Consider the following 19,766-nt stretch of genomic DNA (forward strand, 5'->3'; position numbering starts at 1 on the left):
TTCACACTTAAGTATATGTCCAACAGGTATGTGAGCAAAACTGCACCAAAAGAGATATACAGAATGTTCACATTTGGCTACTAATAGCAAAAAACATAAATTAATGAAAGAATGGATAAACTGAAGCATATTCATCTAATGAAATACTGTACAGTAAGGAAAATGAACTACACAACGTGAATCTCACAAATATAATATTGAGCAACAGAGGCCACCCCCCCTCCTCCACAAAATACACATTGAGTGATTCCATCAATTTATTTATTTTTTAATTTGGCCACACCATGCGGTATGCAGGATCTTAGTTCCCCGACCAGGGATTGAACCTGTGCCCCCTGCAGTGGAAGCGCAGAGTCTTAACCACTGGACCACCAGGAAGTCCCCAATTCCATCTGTTTGAAGTGCAAAGAATAGGCAAAAGTAAAGTACGTGATTAGGATTGTGTGTTTTGGTAATTAAACTATAATTATAGTTAAAGGAGTGATGTTCATAAAAGTCAGAATAGCGATTACCTTGGAGGAAAAGGCAGACTGTACTGACCAGGAGGGAGGACAAGAAGGGGCTTCTAAGGTGTTGGTAATAGTTTCTTGTTGCAGTTGGTTGTTTCACAGGCCTTTGCTTTATGGTAATTCACTGAACTGTACTTTTGAAGTAATTCAGTGAGGTGTGCTTTTTGTGTGGTATATTTCACAGTATAAAAGATAAATAAATATAGTGGCCTTGAGTTGGTAACTAAGCCTTAAACACCTCATAAAAAGCAAGGGTAAATACCTTCTGGAGGAACCCACCTTCAATTCAGGTCTCAAAGAGTTTTCAGATAGTTACCAAGTTACCTGGGTTCAAAGTAAGGGAGAAAAAAAGTTTACAAAACACACAAAGAAAGAAGTCATCATTAGTGAGAGCCAGCCGGAATATAAGGCCTCAGAATTAGACCCACAAAGACTCTGGGTACTGGAATTAACATAAATAGAATATGAAACAGACAAATCTCTAAAACTGATTAAAAGGGAAAGCATAAATTAGTATTAATGATAAAAAGATGCTGCAGAGACAAATTAGCTTACAAGAGAATATTCTGAACTTTATACCAAAGACTTGTAAAGAGATGAAATACACAAATTCCCAGAAACCTGTAACTTAACTGACTTAAATGTGAATAATTCCCAAACATTAAAAAATCAAATCAGTATTTTAAAATCTTTCCTTAATAAAAATAATAGCCCAGAAATTTTATTGCTGAGTTCTAGTAAACATTCAAGGAACAAATAATTCGAATCCAGGGTATAGAGACAATTCTCCTTAGTCTCACTGTAGGGAACTTACTTACTTTGAAACCAAAACCTGACAAAGACAGTGTAAGAAAATGATAGGTCAATATAACTCATGAACATGGATACATAGAAACCCTAAACCAAATATTGGCAAAACAAAGTAAGAAATGTGGAAGATAAAATACCATGAACAGGACTTCCCTGGTGGTGCAGTGGTTAAGAACCCGCCTGCCAACACAGAGGACATGGGTTCGAGCCCTGGTCCGGGAAGATTCCACATGCCGCGGAGCGACTAAGTCCATGTGCCACAACTACTGAGCCTGTGCTCCACAACAAGAGAAGCCACCGCAATGAGAAGCCCACGCACCACAACAAAGAGTAGCCCCCGCTCACCGCAACTAGAGAACGCCCGCGCACAGCAACAAAGAGGCAAGGCAGCCAAAAATAAATTTAAAAAAAAAAAAAAAAAAAATATCATGGACAAAGTCGATTTACCCATGAAATATGCTGGTGTGCACTGAAAAAGAATCACTGTGATACACTACATTAACTGATCTAAAGGGGGAAAATCCTGTCTCAGTAGAAGTAGAAAAAGAACCAATAAGGTGATACATCCATTGTGACAAAATAAAGCAGAAATAAAATACAAACTCCTATCTCGTGGTTGGAAAAGGAACCTCCATTACCTGTTAGTTATCTAACAAGTTCATACAGAAAAAGAAAGTTCCAAGAATTAGAAAGAACATTTCATTGCAGATGATACGGTTGTGAACGTAGAGAATTTAACAGAATCCAGATTCTTAATTAGAATGAGACTTTGGCAAGAATGCTTACACAACTAATCTACAAAACCAATTAAATTTCCAAATGGCAACAACAAAAAAAGGTAGTTAAGACGCCACTTAAGTTTCAAAATTAAGAAACCTAGAAACAAGCCCCTTCTGCAGCCAGCTTTGGGGGACACCCTCTGCCAGTACATGCCTGTGGCACACACTCCCCGCCCTTCCATGGGGCTCTCCTCTCCTCCCTGGGCTTGCCGAGGATGGAGGCCTCACCTGGCTCCTGGCTTCAGGACACTGCTGGTCTAGGGTGGCCACCAAGGAAGCGTCTGGTCCATCACACCCTCAGGTCTCGGGAGGCCTGTACACTGGGAGGGCGCCAGGCCTGGGATCTGCACTCAAGGACCCTTTCCTCTTCTCTTTACCTAGACAAGTCTCAGACCTTGAGGAGCACAGCTGAGCATCCCTTCCTGTTCTCTTGGACTCCTGTACCTCACCTTTGCCAGTTTTATTTTCCATTGGCCTGGGGAACTGTCTCCCTCGATGATGTACAGCCTAGCAGGGCAGGGATGCAGCTGGGTTTCTCAATACCCACCAAAGCCAAGTGTGGTACCAGGAGCATGGCAAATGTGCAATAAGCATTTGAATAACTGTACTTTTGTCTCTGGTGGTCTCCAACAGAAGGCAGGCAGGCCTCTGAAGTTGAGCACCTCTGTGCCCCCACGCACCCAGCACATTAGCCTGTTCTCTCTCTGGGGACCATTTGACAGGAATGGAGAAGAGCAGGCAGGCAAAGGCCAGCTTTGCCATCACTTACTCTCTGGGAAGTAAGCCAAGCCCATGCTGTCTTTTCAGCTTTCCCCGCACAGCTTGCCTGGGGCTCTAACAGGCACGCCACGCACTCCTGGGCCCCCACTCCCACGCGGAGGGCGAACCGTATACAGTGGTTGGGGCAGGTGCGCTGCACTGCCAGGACCCCAGGTCAGTCAGAGTCCACACTGCTCAGAGCTCCTCTCCTGAGCTGGCTCTGGCCAGACTGAGCAGACAGCCCGCAGCCAACCTCACTTCTTCAGGCCTGAGGTTAAGATTCTGCTCGTTTAGGGATTCCAGGGCCTGGACTTGTGGTTCTGCTCCAAGAATGACCTCTTACCTGCTGGCTTCTGGGTCAGTAGATGACCAAGCAACTTTCTTGCACACATACTGTCGCAAAATATACCAAACGTGAGGCAGACAGGAATCCCACACCTTGGGCAAGGGTGGGGGGGTGATATTGATCCAAAAGAGCAAATGAATGCACAAACGAGATACCTGGTTCAAATTGATGGTTTATTTCCACCTGTAACACTAGCAGAGGAGTCCAAAACAGACTGACATACATGGATATAGTTTAAACGTAACAAAGAAAGATTTGAACTATGTACACGGAGGGAGGGAAAGGATTTTTCGTATCAACCTTTTCCTGTTTTGCAACTTCTGAATAGTAGAAACTAAACGTTTTTTTCCAACTTAAGTTAGTATGAAGGAATACAACTTTTATGATCAACGATTTGTCCTTAAGCATAAAACGTAAGAAATTTTGGCTGCACGGTTGTCTTGGCTCCTGAAGTCTGGGTATTGTTAGAACATAAAAAAAGAGCATTCCATGAAGCCCAGAAGGAACTCAATGGCAATGACGTCCCATCGAAGGGCAGACACGCTGCACACCACGCAGATGAGAACTGATGTCCTGCCCTCCTCGACTCCAAGTAGAAAACAGTACTTTCATCAAACGAACTGGAAGTGAGCCAAACAGTTAAAAAGTCAGAATGAAGAATGAAACAATTTCCTTTTCACACAGAGGAGGGATACTCCTTCAGCCCCATTTAAAGTGAATTCTGTGCTGAGTCCCTGCTCCTCCAGAAGGAGAAACTGAAGGTCAGTTATTGCTAGCAAAGCCAGAGGCGGCCCCTTTTCCACCTCGAAGATGTTTCACACGAAAAGGCTGTTGGTTTGGCTTGAAGGCCTCGGAGAAAGGAGGGGTACAGAGGTGGAGGCAAGCCCTGTGCAGCCGAGGGGGGGCAGCTCAGGTCACCTCGGGCCACCTTCCGCCTCCTTGAGACCAGAGGCTTTTACCCACGTGGAGTCGAGCAGAGGGTGTTATCTGGGCCCCCGGCGGGGAGAGGCCACCGTACTTTGCCAACCAAAACCTAAGGAGCAATCAAAGCCGGAAGGATCAAAGCCCAGTGGCCAGAAGAGCAGCTTCGGAAATGGATGTCAGTTGCAGGGGTGGGGTTGCCCAGCTCAAGTCTGGAGAGCCGAGGTCTTTTAAACGCAGGTCGGCTGTGACTTGGGCAACAGCATGGACACGGGCGGCTAATAAGGCCACAATTACTGCCACCACCGCCCAGGGTCTATGCTTGAGTAGACATTAGGCAGTGGGAACTGAGGACCGGAGGGCACGTGGTAAACACAAGATGGATTTTTATCAGAAAAGAGAGAGGATACTCGACGACGTGCCTGCCCCATTGACCTTGCATGGCCTGCGCCAGGTGAACTCGGGCATGGGTAAAGTTCCTGAGAACAGGTGGTGAACCAGACGGGGCAAGACAGGCACTGCTCCGTAGGCGACATGAGGCCTCTGAAGGACACTAATAGTGCTACATCTCCTGGGCTGCTGAAAAGTAGGCAAAGAACAGGCTTTATTGCACATTTCGTTCTTAGAAGACTGGGGATTGCCCTGCAGAGGTCCTTGTGATCTGCAGGAACCCGACATCAATGCAGGCGGAATCACGGGTGACCTTTGAAACTCAAAGGGAAGAAAAAAAAGTCCAGTGGTTGGTCTTTCCGGGGCCATGCTTGCACCTGGGATCCTCAGGCCAGATGGACCTTGTCTGGCTTGGTCACTGTGGTGGGCAGATGCCTGGGAGGAGGTAGCGTGCCCAGGAGAGCTGGGCGGACCTGTTTGCTCTCCGACCGGGGCCAGCCCTCGACACACTGCCAGTAGGAAGCTGGGACAAACTTTCCAAATGGGGAAAACTTCTTGGCAAACGTGCAGGTTCCGGAAAGAGGCTGGAACCACGATTCTCAACTCCAATGTGCCTGACTCCCTCTCTCCTACGCTGGAACCAGACTACCCAGAGAAGCAGATGTAGACCCTGGCCTGGGGGGCCCTGGGTCCAGCTCCTCAGCATCAAACTAGAGGTAACAAAGGGGTCAAAGACGGGGTTGGAAACAAGAGAGCAGTTTACTTTACAGACGTTGATTCTGAAATAGTCTTTCTGAGCTCAAGAAAGTGGCGGCAGATAGCCCACGTGAGGCCGTAGAGAACCCAGCCAGGCTCTGTCTGTCCATCCGTCTCTCCTGAGCAGCTCAACACTTCATATATAAATGGGGTGGTACCGTTTGTGGTTGATCTTTTTCCTGCAAGTTGGGCAAGTGTTAGCATTCTTAAGGGAATCACGGAGGCACTGGCTACAGAAGACGTGGCCACATTCTGTAGAAACAATGAGACGTCCATTCTGCACAATCTAGAAAACATAAGAAAGAACAGGCTTCACGTCTGGCCTTGTACCAGAGCAGCGGGAGCCCCCAGAGAATCCACTCCCGCCCATCTCTAAGATGCCGAATGAGAGGAGCGGGGCCAAGGGCTGCAGCAGGAAAAGCAGGGAGATGGTCTGGAGAACTAAAGATACTGCTCTGTAGGCTCAGGCAAGTATGAGCGGTGTCTCTGAGGCCGAGAGCAGAGGCAGCAGCCAGTCTCTGGCAGCGACAGCCCAAGGGGGTCTGACGAACCCCCAGGCACCCAGTGGGGCAGTGCCCTAGGGCCTGGGGCCACACTGAACACTAGTAGCTTCCAATTAGGCCAGGTGGGGAACACACAGGACTGATGCACTTGCACAGGGCAGCCCACAGTTCAAGACTGTAGGGCCCAAGAAGATGGCACCCTCCCCCTTCACAGAGGTGTGCCAAGCCGTGTGCCAACCCAAGCGTGACTGCAAAACAGAGGCAGCAAAGCCCACCCAGTGAGGAGTGCTCTCTCATCTAATTCTTTCACTGAAGCAGTTTGAAAACCAGAACCAGGGAAGACACAGCTAAGTTTGCTTACCTCCGAGTACCCGTCCATGCAGATGGGACAACTGACAGTACCAGAGGGCCTAAAATCACAGTGCTCATGTCAGTTCCTCAGCAAGCGCAAACATCAATTACTCTTAAGTGGCTTCACGTAAGCAGCCCACATCCCCTTACAAGAGCCTCCACTGACCCTGCCTTAGCACAGGCACCCAGGACACTTACAAGATGGCCGGCTGTCCCGATGCGGGGTGGGGGAGGCTATGAGAAAGGGGAGGAAAGAGATGGGGGCAAGAGAAGGCGCAGGCAACTGGAGTCGCCCTGTCCCCGCCCCGCACCTCTGGCCTATGCTCCCTCAGAGCCCCCTTCCAGCCTCCCTGTCCGGGGCAGGGGCTGTGCCTAGCACCCCCTTCCTCCAAGCATTCCTGTTGCAGAAGGCTGGGGGCCGCTGGGTCTGTTCTCCACCCCAGGTGGTGGGGGTTTGCCTCCAGCCTGGAGCTATTCACACCCGCCCAGCCGGTGCCTGGCACGCCCTGGTCACAGTGGGAACAGCTGAGCCCAGCTCCAGATCCACCTGCCACCCAGATGCTACAACGAGCCCTTCTTGAGCCCAGGGCTGAAGGTCCAGTATGTCTAATACCCTGTTTCCTGCCCCAACCTCTCCACTGAAATATGGAGAGGGAGGAAGAGGATCCTCACTCCAGGGACGATGGGGTCCCACGGATCCAGAAGCTTCCCGGCAGAGAGCCTGTCCCCAGCACGGCGGCAGCAGAGCAGCGGGCACGCTGGTACCTGAGTCCGGTAGCGGCCTCCTCCCGGGCGTTCCTGGGGGTGTGGGTGGTCACATACACGTCCCTGTCCCTGGGCAGCTCCTCGTCATCACTGCTTAGCACACAGCTATCGGCGTGCTCCTGCCGCAGCCTCCTGGCGTTCCTCCTCGGCCGCCTCCTTTCTGAGATGTGAGCCCATGTTCAGGGCAGGGCCTCCCAGTCCCACCACCCTCACCACCCACCCTCCTTTGTGCCTGGGAAAGGCCAGTCCCAGCTGCACGGAGACCACCCTCCCGTCTTCCCAAGAGAAGCCCCCACCCCTGCTGCGTGCAGATGCCCAGGGGGCGTCTCCTCAGCAGGAAGGGGACTGACTGCAGGCGTGAGCAGGGCACCATCCTGGGCGCGGTCCCGCAACCTACAGAGCTGGCAAGGCCCGAGGCCCTGCCCCCACACCCTCGTCAGTCCTCTACCCAAACCCAAGGAAGGAGAAGAAACCACTCACCTTCAACAATCTTTGAAAAAGGAGAAAAACAAGAGAGAAATACACAATTAATTTGACATAAAATATTCTGTATTCTTTTAAACTTTTAAACAATAAAATTGAAGCATGTGTTTCAAATGCAAAATCCTCGGGAGCAGCAAAGCCTCCCAGCAGCTGACACACTGCGCCCCAGCCCGCAGGTGTTCAGTGAGTCTCTGCGAGCTGCGTGACCTGGGGAAGTTCCATACCCTCAGGAACTGCCAACTTCCTCTTCTGAAAAACAGAGGCACGAGTGCTCACAGCGCCCCCTCGCTGCTGTGAGAACTAAGTGAGATCACAACGATGCCACGGGGCACCAGGGGCCTGAAGCCCACCACCAGCTCCACACGTTCTCCTTGTCTTCACTCCACGTGGGCTACTGCCGGAGACGGAGCCTTTACTGGCAGAAGGGTTTGCAGTGCTTAATCCTTTATTAAAAATAATTAAACAGCCAAAGTAGGCCATGCAGGGACTACGGAGAGTAGCATACACCAAGGACTGAGATCAATCCAATCCTGTGTTCGAGGCCTACAGAGCGAGCTAGTGAGAACTTGTCAAGCCCATCGCCTGACCACAGGCACACCTGTGCTTTGCTTTACTGCGCTTCACAGATACCGCGTTTCTTACAAATTAAAGGTTTGTGGCAACCCTGTGTCAAGCAAGTCTATTGGTACCATTTTTCCAACATCATTTGCTCACTTCGTGTCTGTGTCGCTTTTCAGTAATTCTCACAATATGTCAAACTTTTTCATTATTATTATATTCGTTATGGCAATATGTGATCGGTGATTTCTGATGTTACTACTGTAATTGTTTTGGGGCACCATGAACCTCACCCATACAAGGCGATGAACTTAATTGATAAATGTGTGTCTGACTGCTCCACAGAACAACTGTTCCATGACTCCCTCCCGCTTTTTGAGCCTCCCTACTCCCTACACACAACAATATTGAAATTAGGCCAATTAATAATCCTACAGCAGGGACTTCCCTGGTGGTCTAGTGGTTGGGACTCTGCACTCCCAAAGCAGGGGGCCCGGGTTCAATCCCTGGTCAGGGAACTAAAGCCTGCATGCCGCAACTAAAACAGCCCGCGTGCCGTAACTAAGACCCAGCACAGCCAAATAAATAAATGAATAAATAAATAAATATTAAAAAAATACATATCCTACAGTAACCTCTAAGTCTTCAAACGAAAGGAAGAGCTGCACATGGCTCACTTTAAATCAAAACCTAGAAATGATTAAGGTTAGTGAGGAAGGCAAGTCAAAAGCCGAGACAGGCCTAGAGCTAGGCCTCTTGCGCCAGTCAGCCAAGTCGTGAATGCAAAGGAAAAGCTCTTGAAGGAAATTAAAAGTGCTACTCCAGTAAGCACACAATGATAAGAAAGTGTAACAGCCTTATTGCCGATGTGTAGAAAGTCTGAGTGGTCTGGATAGAAGATCAAACCAGCCACAACATTCTCTTAAGCGGAAGCCTAATCCAGAGCAAGGCCCTAACTCTCTTCAATTCTATGAAGGCTGAGAGGTGAGGAAGCTGCAGAAGAAAAGTGTGAAGCCAGCAGAGGTTGGTTCATGAGGCTGAAGGAAAGAAGCCATCTCCATGACATCATATTGCCAGCAAGTGCCGGTGTAGAAGCTGCAGCAAGTTATCCAAAAGATACAGCTAAGATCATTAAAGAAGGTGGCTACACTAAAGAACAGATTTTCAATGTAGACAACAGCCTCTACTGGATGAAGATACCATCTAGGACTTGCATAGCTAGAGAGAAGAAGTCAGTGCCTGGCTTCAAAGCTTCAAAGGACAGGCGGACTCTCTCCTTAGCTGATGACTTTAAGTTGAGGCCAGTGCTCCTTTACCATTCCAAAAGTCCTAGGGCCCTTAAGAATGGCGCTGAATCCGCTCTGCCTGTGCTCTACAAATGAAACAACAAAGCCTGAATGACAGCACATCTGTTTACAAAATCGTTTACTGAATATTTTAAACTACTGAGACGTACTGCTCAGACACAAAGACTCCTTTCACAATATTCCTGCTCACTGACGATGCACCTGGTCAGCCAAGAGCTCGGATGGAGACGGACAGCGGGATGAAAGTTGTCGCCTTGCCTGCTGACACAGCATCCGTCCTGCAGCTCAGGGATCGAGGCGTCATTTCAACTTTCAAGTCTTATCATGTAAGGAATATATTTCCTAAGGATAGCTGCCATAGACAGTAATTTCTCTCATGGATCCAGGCAAAGCAAACTAAAAACCTTCTGGAAGGGGTTCACCATCCTAGATGCCATTAAGAACATTTGTGATTTCATGGGTGAGGAATCTGGAAGAAGTTGATTCCAACCCTATCGGATGACTTTGAGGGATTCAAGACTTCAGTGGAGGAAGGAACTGCGTATGTGGTGGAAAAAGCAAGAGAACTAGAATTAGAAGTGGAGCCTGAAGATGTGACTGAACTGCTGTAATCTCACAGTAAAACTTGAACAGATGAGGAGCTGCTTCGTACCGATGAGAAAGTGGTTTCTTGAGATGGAAGCTACTCCTGGTGAAGATGCTGTGAAGATTGTTGAAATAACAAAAAAGAATTAGAATATTACATAACCTTAGTTGATAAAGCAGCAGCAGGGTTTGAAAGAAATTCTACTATGGGTAAAATGCTGTCAAACAGCACTGCTGCTACAGAGAAACTGTTCATGAAAGGAAGAGTCAATTAATACAGCAAACTTCATCGCTGTCTTACTTTAAGAAATTCCCACAGGCACCCCGGCCTTCAGAAGCCACCACCCTGGTCAGTCAGCAGCGTCAGCATCGAGGGAGGACCCTCCACCAGCAAAGAGATTACAACCTGCTGAAGGCTCAGACGATGGTTCGCGTTTAGCAATAAAGTACTTGTAAACTGAGGAATGCACAGTGTCATAATGTGCGACTGCACACTTAATAGACTGCAGTATAGCACAAACAACTTTTTTACATGCACTGAGAAACGCAAAGGTCTGTTGTGTCTTGCTTTACTCACTTGACTACGGTGGTCTGGAACCGAGCCCACCATCTCCAAGGTGTGCCTGTACTCAGAGCTTGTTGAGACTCTTTTCTGCAACAGTTTCAAACCAGTCAAGTCAGCTCTCTCACTGAGCTACTACCTGTCTGTCTACACCATCACCAGTAGCACCCCTTTTCCCTCTCGCTTGTGTGTGTGATCAACTACTTCAGGAGAGCTCTCAGGACTGCTGTTGAAAGCCCTGCTGCCACCTCTCCTTGGCTGCCCCCCTGTTCAGGGGGCACGGAGGCTGACCCTTTCTGGCACACCATCCTGCCCCGCAGAGATGGGAAGCTCAACGCTATTCCAACTCCCTTGCAGTGGGGATTCTAGACATGAACTAGATTCCCTCAGTGAGACACACTCATGCTATTTGGAGGGCAGAAGGGTGGAGGACAATTTCAGCTGCTGTAGGTGGACACAGATGCGGGTATCAAAAGGCAGTCGTGGCCGAGGCTGCAATGTCCAAAGCCCAGGTCTGTCCTCCCAAGCAAGGAGACACAGTAGCATTTCCTTGAGCCCGAACAGATTAATACAGGTGGTAGCTGCCCCCTCCCATCCTTCTGCTTGGAGCAGAGGTAGCAGCTCCCATGGTGCGTCAAGGCTGAGATGTCCGGAGTTATTCCTAGACACCTGCTCCTCCAGCCTTTACAACACCACGAAGCAACTCCTCCCGTGTCTATTTTTTTTTTAATTAATAATTTATTTATTTTTGGCTGTGTTGGGTCTTCATTGCTGTGTGCGGGCTTTCTCTAGTTGTGGCGAGCAGGGGCTACTCTTCGTTGCGGTGCGCGGGCTTCTCATCGCGGTGGCTTCTCTTGTCGCGGAGCATGGGCTCTAGGCACGCGGGCTTCAGTAGTTGTGGCACGCAGGCTCAGTAGTTGTGGCTCGCGGGCTCAGCAGTTGTGGCTCGCGGGCTCTAGAGCACAGGATCAGTAGTTGTGGCGCACGGGCTTAGTTGTTCCGCGGCATGTGGCATTCTTCCCGGACCAGGGATCAAACCCGCGTCCCCTGCACTGGCAGGTGGATTTTTAACCACTGCCCACTGCCACCAGGGAAGTCCCCCTCCCATGTATTAAAATCCATTTCTGCTCCAGAATAACTAGAGTGGATTCGGTTTTCCCAACCTCAACCCTGACCAATACAAATGGCCATCGCAGGAAGGAAGAAGGTCTGAGCATAAAGATCTCCATTTTGCAGATGAGAAGCCACTGAAGACACTTCCCCTCCCCCCAGAAGAAGCTGGAAAGTGTGACCGTGGAACTGGCGACAGTCAACTTCATCCCCAGGACCATGAACTGGAAGACAAGCTGGGGCTGGCAGAAGGTGCTGTCCATATGAAGGCTAGAAGGGGAGCTCTGAAGTTAGCCAAGAGCAGGAGGAAATTCTGCTGCGGGCAGGGAAGACCCCAGTTTTCCTCCACTCCAACACTGCTTTTACTGCCCTTTGCCAAGAAGGACCACTGACCAGGTGTGGATGCACCTGGAAGGAATGTGACGCCACTGGGTCCCAGGCCACCAGAATGTGGCAACCAGGTCTCCACAGGCTCTTGTGAGTCAGACCCCGCTCGCCTCTTGGCAGTGCCAAGCCGGGGCCGGACCTGAACACTGAGCCCCCAGGAAAGTCCCAAGGCCCAGGATGCTGCTGGCACAACGGCAGGTGCTCCATACTTAACTACTAGGTAAATGAATACACGGTGGCCAGAGAGCCGCCTTCACTGGTGATGACCCTGTCCCCATGCTCAATGGAAGAACAGCTCAGAGATGAGGCTTGTTGCCCGAAGGGCAGAAAAGAATGGCACCACAGCCTGGCCTCCCAGCTCCATGCCTTCCTGTGACCCGGAGCCACCTCCTAGCTGATGGAGGTGACATACTATCACTGGTGTTCCCTCCACCCAGCAGCCGAATCGCAACAAATCGAGAACTCTGGACTTCCCTGGTGGCGCAATGCTTAAGAATCCACCTGCCAATGCAGGGGACACGGGTTTGAGCCCTGGTCCGGGAAGATCCCACATGCCACAGAGCAACTAAGCCCATGTGCCACACTACTGAGCCTGCACTCTAGGGCCCGCGAGCCACAACTACTGAGCCCACGTACCACAACTACTGAAGCTTGCGTGCCTCGAGCCCGTGCTCTGCAACAAGAGAAGCCACCGCAATGAGAAGCCCGCGCACCACAACAAAGAGTAGCCCCTGCTCGCCACAACTAGAGAAAGCCCGCGCACAGCAGCAAAGACCCAATGCAGACAAAAAAAAAAAAAAAAAGAAAAAATCAAGAACTCTGCAGGTGTCTGCAGGTGCTCTGGAATGTCCCTTCCCCGTGGCCATAGCCCTGCAGGTAACAAAGTGCTTACCTAGCACAAGAGACAGAGGTGGGGAAAAGCATCGGGGCTTCAGAAATGTTGACTCTAGGAGTAAACAGATGGAAATAGGAACAATACAAGCTCTTGGGCCTCTCATCTGGCTGAGAGGCCTTTCAAAGAAACAAAATACCAAACGGAAACAATTCCCCAATCCCCAAGTATGAACAGCCAAATCAACACTGTGACAAACTGGCTCAAGCTCAGACCCACACATTCCACCCTACCTTCAGCCTGGCTTCTCTTTCCTGACTCTAGAATAAACCACAGGCAGTGTGTTAGAGACAAGTGGAGGAGACACGTGGGGCATGAACAACCCACAGTAGCACCGGCGCCGTCTGCTTCCACATCTGGGCACACTGACTCCAGGTCAGGCACCCAGAGCCCCTGTGAGCTTCTGAAGCACACGTGAGCCTCAGAACACCTGCAAACGCTGACACCCATGTCACAGACTCCTGGTCAGTGGGGCAGGATAAGCCTTTCTTCTACTAGTGGACACAACGCTTGGCATTCTTAGGGTTACAGCAACATGCTGGGGTGAAACAACAGAATGGAACCAAGTAGCAGGGTCACTGGGGTCCTCTGTAGGCAAGCTGACCTCTGGCATTTCTAAGAAAGCTCATCCAGCTGGGAGCTCGGAGAGCCGCTTGCTTTAAATGACCTTCCAAGGCAGCACGGCACATCATTCCACTGGAAGAAACAGCCATCTGCAACCACCGTGCCCACAAAGGATACTCCTCAGATCCAACAGGTGCACGCATCACACAACTACAGAGTACTTTTACTGTAGCACCGCCACGAGCACCAGGAAGACTGGTGCTGACATGAACATCCCAGTCGAGTAAGCAATCATATCAGATTCCACGGACAACTGTTTCGTTTCCCCAATTCTTTGATATGATGTCTGGCTCTTCTTCCTTCATATATAATTACGCTGGTTCATTCACTCATTCTAGCAGTCACGGTGTACCTCTCATGCCCTTTACTATTCCCAGCCAGAGACAGACCAGGCTCTGTCCCTGCCTGCAAGGAAGCCTTCACCAAGCAGACCCTTTCAACAGTCTCATAAATCATAAACCAGGTGAGGTACAGAGTATAACACAGAGTATAATAGCTCTATACATTAGTACACTATGGGAACAGAACAAAAAAAGATTCCAGGAAAACCAACCTAACTTTAAAAAGAAACAATCTTTTGAAATTCAATGAAGGAAAATAGTCCAAGCAAGTACCCTTTTTAGTAACTTCCCCCTGGAAGACTCAGTTTCTTAACAAGAGGAGTGAGTCTCTTTTCCATCACTGCATCACTTCCAGCTGGAACAGAGACTGGCATACTGCAAATGCTCATGAAAAGTGGTCTGAAAATTTTAATTCATCTATCAAACCAGATAAGAAAGCAGAAGGATGGGACTTCCCTGGTGGCGCAGTGGTTAAGAATCCACCTGCTAATGCAGGGGACACGGGTTCGAGCCCTGTCCAGGAAGATTCCCACATGCCGCGGAGCAACTAAGCCCGTGCGCTACAACTACTGAGCCCACGTGCTGGAACTACTGAAGCCTGCGCACCTAGAGCCTGTGCTCTGCAACAAGAGAAGCCACTGCAATAACAAGCCCACGCACCGCAACAAAGAGAAGCCCCCGCTCGCCGCAACTAGAGAATGCCCATGCACAGCAACGAAGGCCCAATGCAGCCAAAAATAAATAAATTAATTAATTAAAAAAATAAAAAAAGAAAGAAAGCAGAAGGATGGAAAACAAGCAGAGACTTCCAATAAATGGCAGGCTGGTATTTCCATCCATTTTTCCACTGAAAACAACCAAAAACAAGATAAAACATACATATTTTTAAATAAAGAGGTATCAAAAAAAGAGAAGAATTCGGTCAACAGTATAGGGAATACAGTAATCCAGAGGGAAAAAAAGCACAGAGGATTCTTAAAAAATTGAAGCCTACTTTTGAAAGCCCCACAGAGAAACCAAAGCCCAGGCAGGAGCCATGGGGGCAGGTTATCTAGCAAAGGCCAGCCGTCGGGGGCAAGCCAGGCTTAAAGCAAGACCCAGTAAGTATCAAAGAACTGACATACAGAATGTATTTTCTGACCAATACTGCAAGCAATCAATAACAAAAAGAAAGTACCCATACATTTGGAAGTTAAAAAATATAAATTTGATAAATGTTGAATTAAATGTAAAGTACCAGTAACACAATTTGTAGGATATAGCTAAAGACAGTATAATCTTTAATGCATTTATTGGAAAAGAAATGATGAAAATTAGAAAAACAGCAAAATAAACTCAAACAAAGAAAGGAATAATCAATGAATGAAAAACTTACAAGAGAAAGGATCCACAAAGCTAAAAGTTGGTTCTTTGAAAGATCTAATAAAGCTCTGGTGATACTAATCTAAAAAAATAGAAAACACAAATAACCAGTATCAGAAATGAAAAAGGAGACATCACTATAGATTCCACAGAACATAAGACATTATGAACAAATTTATGCAAATAAAAGTGAAAACTTCAGATGAAATCAACAAATTCCTAAAAAATGTAATTACCAAAATCTATTAAAACTCTGTGTACTTCACTGTCGGGTTCTAACAAACATTCATGGAAGAAATAGTCCAATCTTACAAAATCTTCTGTGGAACGGAAAAAAAGGTGCCCAACTCACTTTGTAAAGATACCAATACGCTGATACCAGAACTCTATAAGGAAAAATTACAGACCACCAATCTTACTCATAAAAATAGAGGCAAAATTATATATAAAACATTAGCAAACCAAATCTAGCAACATAAAAAGATAATGCCATGACCACAGTGCTTAAGTGGTTTAACACTAGAAACCAACATAATTCTCCACTTCAACATATGAAAGGGGAAAAAGCAACATTAGATGAAATTGTTAAATTTCGACATTGATTCAAGATGAAACTTATAGCCAAACAGGAAATAGAGAAACTTTTCCACTCTGGTAAAGGATATAAACAAATCAAAAGAACTTACAGCAGAAGTCTTATTTAATGGTGGAACTCTGAAAGGACTCTTTCAGATTTAGAATGAAACAAGAATGTCCATGACTGTCACCATTTTTATTCAGTCAGCGTTGAATTTTTTAGCCAGTGTGTTAAGGCCAAGGGAAAAAAAAAGGGAAATAGAGAAGAACCAAAACTTGTTCTGTGTACATAGAAATTCAAAGATTTACAGATTAAAGGCTTCCCTGGTGCCGCAGCGGTTAAAAATCCGCCTGCCAGTGCAGGAGACATGGGTTCGAGCCCTGGTCTGGGAAGATCCCACATGCTGCAGAGCAACTAAGCCCATGCGCCACAACTACTGAGCCAGCGCTCTAGAGGCCGCGGGCCACAACTACTGAAGCCCGCGCACCTAGAGCCCATGCTCCGCAACAAGAGAAGCCGCCTCAATGAGAAGCCCGCGCACCGCAACAGAAGAGTAGCCCCCGCTCACCGCAATTAGAGAAAGCCCGCACACAGCAACAAAGACCCAATGCAGCCAAAAATAAATAAATAAAAATAAATAAATTTTTAAAAAAAGATTTACAGATTAAGAACTGTTAGACTAAAAAAAGAAAAACCAACTGCATTTCTTTATATTAGCAAATAATAAAAACAAAAAAGTGAAAAATTTAAACACCTTTTTTTTTTTTATAGCATCCTAAAATACTATGTACCTAGAAATAAATCTTCTAACAAAAGACTTGCAAAATCACTCCAGGGAATATTATAAATCTTCACTGAGAGGTATTTAATCTTATCTCAAACCATACACAAAGGGCTTTCCTGGTGGCGCAGTGGTTAAGAATCCGCCTGCCAATGCAGGGGACATGGGTTCCAGCCCTGGTCTGGCAAGATCCCACATGCCGCAGAGCAACTAAGCCCATGCACCATGACTACTACTGAGCCTGCGCTCTAGAGCCCGCGAGCCACAACTACTGAAGCCCGCGTGCCTATAGCCCGTGCTCTGCAACAAGAGAAGCCGCCGCAATGAGAAGCCCGCGCACCGCAACAAAGATCCAATGCAGCCAAAAATAAATAAAACAAATTAAAAAAAAAAAATACACAAAACTCATATAGATTATAGACCTAAATGTGAAACGCAAAACAGTAAAACTTTTGGAATAGAGGAACATATTTTTATGGTATGGGATTTTCATCAACAAATTGATAAATTCAACTGTATTAAAATTAAGAACCTCTGTACATAAACCAAAAAAAGAAAAGACAAGCCTCTGAGTAGCAGATTCAAAACACAACTAATGGCAGGCTCATATTTTTAGAACTTATAAAGAATTCCTAAAAAATGAGACAAGGTCGACAATCACACAGAAAAATGAGTAGAAAAAGAGACTCAGTGTTTAAAAAAAAAAAAGATTGCAACAGGCAATTCGCCAAAGAGGAAAATGAAACACCACTAAACATGAAAAGATGTTCAACCCCACCAGTGATGGGAAAACACACATTAAAACCACGTGGGATACTCTAGGCAACACCAGACTGGCTAAAAGTTACAGTGGCAGTGAGATGTGGAAGCATAAGAACCTCCAGCGCTGGTGGGAGCGTAAACTGGTACATCCTCTCTGGAAAACAGCTTGTCACTATACAGTGACAATCAAAGATATACACACCCTAGGACCCAGCAGTGACGGCCTTTTTTGGGTATGCAATGCCAAAAATAAGTTAAATTTTGAGGGAAAATATCAAAGCAGAGATGTACAAGGTCTCATTGCACCTTACAGCTTTTAAAATTTCTCCTAATTCATCAGGGGTTTAGGATTCCTTAGAGTTAGAAAAACACAGCCTGCGTAGTTTCTCATCCAGTCTTAAGAGGGTTCACAAGAGTTCTAACGTTGTCCCTGGATCCTGGGATGTGAAGATGCAGAGCTACTCCCGGGTGAGGTTGAAGTGGTACACTTAAGCCTGTCCCCCGGCATTCTGGTGGAACTGGTAAGATTACCCCAATTTGGGAAGCCATACATTTATTCATTTCATACTCCCCTGTAGGCGGGGCCTGAGGTAACCCTAAACTTGTAACTCCTCTAATAGATGCCCCTTGATAAGTTAATAATACTATTAGGTTTTCCAAGTAGATCTGCTTTAGAGAGTGAGAATTTCAGCCTCAGGTATACTTCTCACTGTAAATTTTAAAACTGGCATTTGGATTTATTAAACACCAACAAAGAATGAAGGATGATTAGAATAAGGGGTGCTATTAAGTCCAAAACAATTATTCTATGTCTGGGGACACTGAGGCCATGGGAAGGTTAAGTCCTCCGACCAAACTGGCTGGTGCCTCTGGGACGAGAAGCGAGGACTCCTGCTTCTCAAGTGAGCCTCCCCTTCACCTATCCACCTGCCCCTGGCTATCCACCCACTCCCAGGGCAGCCCCCCCAACTCTAGCCTTCCCATCCTGGTGTCTCTCAATGACTCTCCACACCCAGAGAAACAGGAAGAAGGCTGGAAAGCTCAGAAAAGAAGCCCATGTAGGGAGGGCAGACTGGCCATCAAAACAAAACCAAGGCGTAAAAGGGGACATGATGATGTGGGTCTGTCACCCAACAGAAGCCAATCATTGTCTCCTTGAGGGCAGAAAACGCGGTCTTGTGAGCAGAATCCTGGCCATCTCCCCAGGGCCTGGCACACTGCAGGCGGGCACGGAGTATTAGAGAAATTCAGGACTGGCAGCACTTTTAAGTGTTAATCAGCAACTGGGCTGAGGCTGCAGCCAAGGTACCAAATTAAGCTACCATTCCAGGACCTCAGGGAGCCTGCAGGGAGCAGGGGCAAAGCTGTATGTATTGGCTTGGCTGAAAAGTTCATTCGGGTATTTTCCCAGAAGATGTCACGGAAAATCCGGAATGAACCAACCCAAATGTGTGTACCTTAGAACAGCGGTCCCAGCCTTTTTGGAACCAGGGACCGGTTTTGTGGAAGACCATTTTTCTGTGGACCAGTGGCGGGGTGGCGGGCGGAGGGTGTATGGTTCAGGCAGTAATGCGAGCAACGGGGAGCCCCAGATGAAGCTTTGCTCGCTTGCTGCTCACCTCCTGCTCTGCGGTCCGGTTCCTAACAGGCCGCGGACCAGTACCGGTCTGCGGCCCGGGGGTTGGGGACCCCTGCCTTAGAAATCACACTAATCAGGCCCAGGAAGGGACCACTTACAGCTAAACCTGCTCAGGCTTATCTCAGAAAGTTCCCACCGGTCTCCAGGGAAATTACTGCCTCCTGTTTGGGGGCCATGGTCTCCCCTGAGCATTCATCCAAAATCTGCTGGGGACGGTCTGATGATGCAGCAAGGGTAGCTGCCTTGCCTTTGGGATGGGGGGAGGGGAGGAATGAGAGGGAAGGACACCCCACAGGACAGCCCAGCAGTTTCAGACTGACCAGGGTCTAAATCTCTTAATTTGTCAAGACAGTTCCCTGTCCTCACTCTTTTCTCCTTTTAAAGTCTTGAAGCTTCTCAGTGCAACCCTAGTCTACGGTTCTAAGCACAGCCAGGACAGCCCCAAGGCCAAGGGGAAGACTCAGCTCCTAGCAACCCCACTCGCCCCACCAAACCGAAGCCCTCAGCAGCACCTGCCCCCTACTGGCCCAAGACCGTCCAGGGTGTCACCACCTCCACTCCACACAACTGCACACTGCATCAAAAGGCACTGCAGAAGCATCCCAAGAGGCCAGTGCGTCCTCAGGATGTGGGTCTGTGGGCTGACCAGACTCCCAGACCCACACACAGCTATGCACCCCTGACCTGTGGAGCCAGTCTGCCAGAACCGCTTCTCCACATGTCCCCTGACCAGACCAGGTCTCCTTCCTGAGGGCCGCACAGGGGCAGGCATGCCCCCCGTGGGAGGGGGCACAAGCAGCCTCCCAGGTGCCACCCTCCCTGGAGGCACGACACAACCAAGGCATCCGGTGGCAACGCAGGGGGCCTGCATCCTCCGAGGCAGCTGCTTCTGGGACTCGAGAGATTT

The 19,766-nt window shown here is 48.1% G+C and overlaps 1 protein-coding gene across 4 annotated transcripts in view; it reads right to left on the reverse strand.

The window, feature by feature from the left end:
* Nucleotides 1-3,355: 3,355 nt before the first annotated feature.
* The window catches only part of RNF4 (ring finger protein 4), a 41,880-nt gene continuing 25,469 nt past the window's right edge, over nt 3,356-19,766 (reverse strand). For 3 of the 4 annotated variants that reach the window (XM_068543555.1, XM_068543556.1, XM_068543557.1), the window contains exons 5-6: nt 15,114-15,182; nt 9,967-10,474 (exon numbers count right to left, since the gene is read on the reverse strand). In XM_068543555.1, the coding sequence (XP_068399656.1) occupies nt 10,154-10,474; nt 15,114-15,182 (390 nt within the window). In that variant the 3' untranslated portion in view covers nt 9,967-10,153. Of the gene's footprint in view, nt 5,557-6,134; nt 6,184-6,889; nt 7,050-7,369; nt 7,380-9,966; nt 10,475-15,113; nt 15,183-19,766 lie in introns of those variants that run through there. The other variant, XM_068543558.1, reaches the window with a different exon arrangement.

This window comes from Eschrichtius robustus, chromosome 4 (genome assembly GCF_028021215.1).
Source record: "Eschrichtius robustus isolate mEscRob2 chromosome 4, mEscRob2.pri, whole genome shotgun sequence".
Classification (NCBI taxonomy): domain Eukaryota; kingdom Metazoa; phylum Chordata; class Mammalia; order Artiodactyla; family Eschrichtiidae; genus Eschrichtius; species Eschrichtius robustus.